This window comes from Crocodylus porosus, unplaced genomic scaffold (assembly GCF_001723895.1).
Source record: "Crocodylus porosus isolate Cpor-Errol unplaced genomic scaffold, CroPor_comp1, whole genome shotgun sequence".
NCBI classification, from domain to species: Eukaryota; Metazoa; Chordata; order Crocodylia; family Crocodylidae; genus Crocodylus; species Crocodylus porosus.
Window position 1 is genome coordinate 2,742,291 of NW_017728943.1, and position 5,228 is coordinate 2,747,518.

The 5,228-nt window shown below is 42.4% G+C and overlaps 1 protein-coding gene across 4 annotated transcripts in view; it reads right to left on the reverse strand.

Moving 5' to 3' along the window:
* Positions 1-5,228, reverse strand: part of KANSL1 (KAT8 regulatory NSL complex subunit 1) — a 172,704-nt gene that overhangs the window by 33,655 nt on the left and 133,821 nt on the right. For 3 of the 4 annotated variants that reach the window (XM_019548448.1, XM_019548452.1, XM_019548449.1), the window contains exon 4: positions 2,596-2,700. The exons of the other annotated variant lie outside the window; for it this stretch is intronic. In XM_019548448.1, the coding sequence (XP_019403993.1) occupies positions 2,596-2,700 (105 nt within the window). The remainder of the gene's footprint in view (positions 1-2,595; positions 2,701-5,228) is intronic. 4 annotated transcript variants of the gene reach the window in all.

A 5,228-nucleotide genomic window follows, 5' to 3' on the forward strand; every position in this document is an offset into this window, starting at 1 on the left:
AAAAAAAAAAAAAATTCCTTAATTGCAAGCTTTTGGGCACAAACACCCTTCATCAGGCATCAGAGACTGTAAAAGTTCTCCCGGGCAGAAACAAAACTATTTGCCTCAACTTTCAAACTGGCATTGACAGATTCAAATAATAGCCAACTCTCATCACCACATAAGTTTTCCCTTTCTAAGATTCACAGAAGTCAGGTTGTATTTTTATTATTTCCCAACCTTTTAGTTTTTGGTTACTCATGAAAAGTAAGGGAATAAGTCTGGTTAGAGCCTACCTCAATCACCTACAACATCATCATTTTTATAGTCTTACAGCCTCCCACTGCTCTTCCAGAGCATTTCAGTTCTGCAACACAGCATAACTGTGCTCATTGTCCAGAGTAAAGCTGGTTAATTGTGGCAAATTAGTTTTGTGTTATATGACCTGCCAGTTAGGGACTGTAACAATTAAAAAGATTCCAACACATTTGAAACCTGGTCTCAGAAGGTGAGAATTTAATACAATGGGTACCTGTAACACCATCTGACCTTTATAGTTTAGAATTTCAGTAATTTGGTATTGCTGTCCATTATAAGAAAGAGACCCAACCTGAGAAAGACCCATTAATTCTTCTTGTAACTGGTCCAAGTAATTGTGAATTTCCTGTTTTGGGAGCCCATTCTAAAACGGTAGGAAATAAAATCCATTGAGCAATGTAATGTTCATCCATAAGAAGGCGTTCTCCAAATCATGCTGGCTGTTGGTTTGAAATCTGTGGCCTCATGCAACTTGCTCAATGGAATGAAAAATTTTAACTAACATACCAGATTTTCTCACATACAACACACTTTTCCCTCCAAAAACAGCTGCTGGAAACTTCAATGCACATTAAAAGCAAGTAAATACAATAAAAACAAGTTTTGTTTTGTTTTTTTACCAGTCATGGGCAAAAGTTAAAAGTCAAATCTGTATGAGACTAAGGGGTCATATCCAGATGAACGTACAAGTGTAGGGGCATGCATTTGCTATGGCACAAATAGCAGCAGCACATTTGTGCCACTAGTTTTTGCCCCAGGGCATGCTCCTGCATGTGCACTCTGGCACACACCAAATAGCTCTGGGTGGGATAAGGGAAACTGAGCCAACACCTGTGCCAACCCCAGCAGCCTTACCTGGGTTCCTGGGGACCTCCCAGGCAGCAGAGACACTGATCCAGCCACATGGAGCCTGGCTGGCAGCCACAGAATGGCTCTGGACAGCCAGGCTGTTTCTGGTAGTGCACGCTGCCACCGCATGTGCTGCACCACTTTTTTTCTTTGGCGGCATTTTTTTTTGGTTTCCCAGTGTCAAATTTTGGTCAAAATCTGCAGTGGCAAATGGTTGCACATGTGCTGCATGCAGTTTGCGGTGCCTCAAACAGCTTTAAAGGTACTGCAAAATTGCATGTGCACGCTCACCTGGATACACCCATAGGGACTACTGCAAAGAGCAGGATCTGCTCCCTAGCTACTGCTACTTGCTTACTATAAAGAAAGTACTTTTTCCCCCCCTCATTTCGCCTTTCAAAAACAAGGTGCATAATATATTTTGGGGTATGCTGCATGCAGGAAAATACTGTAATTTTGTGATTAATGTTTTCACAGATATGTATACAAACTTGAAGTCACCTGAAACAACAGTTGTAAAACTGGGTCATTTTTTGGTCCCTGAAGTTCCTTTTCCCTTTATATTACATTTAAATGTTAAACTTGCCAGCTCCTATGCACATACTCTCTGAACTACTAATACCAAGATCATAAGTAAACCAACCAAAGTATGGATCACAAGCACTGCAGGGTAACTTGCAAACCCTTATTTTTAATACACAGATATATCCCATAAAATGACTACAGGATCATGCATGATCAAAGTCAGACCGCACTATACAAAGGCAGGGTAGGGAGATTTCTACCTTATAAGTTCATATATACATTATTATAGAGAGAAGGCATAAGCTTTCATGAATTCATGCTCACATCCTCCTCACAGCATCTGACAAAAGTAAACTCAAGCTGATGTTTCATCTTTCTTTGTTAGTCTACGGTACAAATCTACCTTGCCTTCTTCCTGACCTAGGACTACCTAGCTCTTTATGCAGTGTGAGGCAGTCACTGGTTTGTCCCCTACCCTGCTGTGTTAAATAATAAATATGGTTACTCACTTGCTATGGCTTCCATCTATAAACTTCACACTATTATTTATTCCCATTTACAAGATGCGACACTCCAGCACAAATACGAAGGGCATGAAATTTGAGACATTTGTTAAAGGTAAAATTTAGTTGGTGATGATTACTGACCAGATACAAAGTTTACAATTTATCAGGAAGATGCCGCAGAGGAAACCTGTACTGCAACACATCCAAAATACTGTATTTAGTAGACCCTCGCCACCAAACCTTCCATCTTGCACTCATAGCATTCTCTGTCAAATCCCACTGTGGCATCACTTCAGGCAGCCTGTGAACTAGGAGCTAATAATACTACAGATGTGGTCCAAAGATCTCTCTGCCAGGCTACATTCAACTAACAAATCTATAGTAGCTGGGTGCATCTCCTCCCATCTTTAGCACTTACCAGTCTGTCTATCCCAGGCTCCAGTTTAACTTCGGCACTAAGGGAACGGGATGCATCATCTGCTGCAGGATCTGGAGGTGATGCTTCACCAAGGGCTATCAACCCCTAAAAAGAAGAAATCCAGTAAAAATTACTTTAAGATGCTGGCTGTTTTCTTCAGTTTCAATAGGGAGCTCTGTATCTCGTATTACTTTCTAAAAACAAAAAGCACCAGACAGAGTGATCTGTGATCCTACACTGCTGCTCAAAACAGGATGCCAAAAGAGAAATGCCAGCCACCTGGCTTTTCCTATTATTTAAGTTGAACTGGTAGGGACCAAAGCAGATGACATCTTTGTAGTTAACTGGACTGGATAAACTGTCTAGCCACACCCTTCCATGTATGAAAACTGAAAAAGAACATTTCAGTGGTGAGGAGAACAACTCCTCTTGTAACAAGCAATACAAAGTAGAACAGCCACCATGACAAGCCAAAGGAAAAGCCAAAGTACAGTGACAATTTGCAAAGGCAGGTTAAACAACTCACAGCCAACTGCTAACTCTGAGCAGATTCACAAACAGCTGCATTCAAAAAGTTCAATAAAGGAAAGCAAAACACACCGCTTGAAATAACCAACTGCTACTGCCATATATCCAGCAAAAGGCAACATGCTTTTTTTCTTTTTAAATCAGGGTGCCAACATGTTTTAGCCCATTTTTCAAATTTTACCTCACAACTAGGATTTACTTTAATGCCAGAGCTAATAATTTAACATGACTGACTGAGCAAGCAACACATTATTTGTAGGGGGAAAGAGAAAAGAAATTTTAAGAACAGGAAAGGAAGGGGTTACATGTGAGAAGAGGTAGAAGGTTCATAAAGATGACCCCATCTCCTGTATGCTAAAGGCTCGCTGGATGCAACTCACTTAACATGGTAACAAGAAAAAAGCCAGACAAAAGGATAAAAACTAAGCAGCAGCAGCAAGGACAACAGAAGGACAATGAAGCTTGTGAAGGTGTTGGAGATAGGAGTTTGTACATGGAAATCCTTCAAGCCAAGACTATGCTGTATAGCTATTGTTTTGTTTTTGCTAACTTTGGTTAAGACAGATCAATACCCGCTGTGGTAAGAGAGGGAGTGGGGCTAGGGTAGATGTTGCCCAGCCAGGGTGGAGCAGGGTACAGGGCAGAGATGTGGCTTGTTTGGGGGGCATGGGGAGGGGGAGCACCTCCTGCCTCTGCATGCGCCCTTGGGAAGAGGGAGGAAACGACTTATGCCCCAGATCTGCACAGGGTGCATGCCACTGAGGGCCACACCGGGCTCTTCTGGGGCAGGGGGCAGACTGCAGCCATCCCATATTTTGCTGTAGCACCCCCCATAGTCCCCCTGCCTCCTGCCCTGAGCACAGTGTGAGCCGGCCCCTGCTGACAAGAGCCTGGCACTGCCCCAGTCCACAGCTGCAGCCCACCAGCAAAATTACCAGCTGCACAGATGCACAGGCATTTAATCAGCCATATTAACCACAACAGGCTGGTTTCTGATGTAGGCAATTCTCTTTATATTGGTACTGATCCAATATCAGATTCATGCATCAGTGCACCTCTAGTCACAATAGGTCCAGTGAGGTTTCTAGTAAGCGATGGAAAAATGGAAGACAACAGAAGTGTGCTGGTCTTACACAATCTCAATCTTTCTGTACTGCTCTGAAGACAACTAAGCTAGTTTCCAGGGCAGATGTCAACTGAATGGCTTCTGAAGTACTGGGGGGGGAGGAAGGAGAGGGGGAGGGCTCTAGCGGACTGCACCACAAGAATGGTGCTGGAATTTCATAACTTCTTAAACAGTGTTTTAGCTTCCTTTTCCAACCCAAGCAACTTGTCATCTGAGGCTGATTCTCAGGGAGTGAAGAGGTAGGTCATATTCAGATATCAGTGTGCTTTTTATTTTTCTTGACATGAACCTGGAATAGGAGGAAGACTAGTTAATGTGAAAGCCGAGCTGGAAAATCATAGGAACTCTCCCCTTTCTGACACTCCTGGAAAGAACTGTGTTTTATTTTGCTCATAGAAGAGTGGGGAAGAATTCAAGGTAAGGAAAAGTCAAGGTTAGAGGGTTTTCATCTTCAGTGCATCATGAGTCACCAAAAAGGAAGCAGCAGCAAGAAGACACACAAAATTGTTCTGCAAGTACAAGGAAAGCTACAGTAACTGGCTTCAACATCTTAGATATTTTATAGCACTCAATTTATAATACATCCCCCCAACCCAGGGGGATCTGTCATTTTATTGATACTTCACCACAGGAGCTCCAATTCGATGACGTATGGAAAAGCTCCACAAATGCAGCTCACCATGTGGGATGCAGGGGAGAGGCGGAGATATTCCATTTTAAAATAAGTGTGATGCTTAAAAACACCCTTCCTTTGTAACTTTGAAAGCCTCCTGTTTTTTCATGCTTTCACATAGGAGCTGCATTGCTACTGTCATCCAATTCATTCTTTCTCTAGGGACAATACCCTGAATTAACCACCTTTGGGAATTCACTGCATGTCTTTCACTGTAAACCTGTACGAGTTCCATAATCAAGATGGGATTCTTTCTTTGGATGGTTGTTGGGGTTGGTTTTTTGTTGTTGTTGTTTTGGGGTTTTT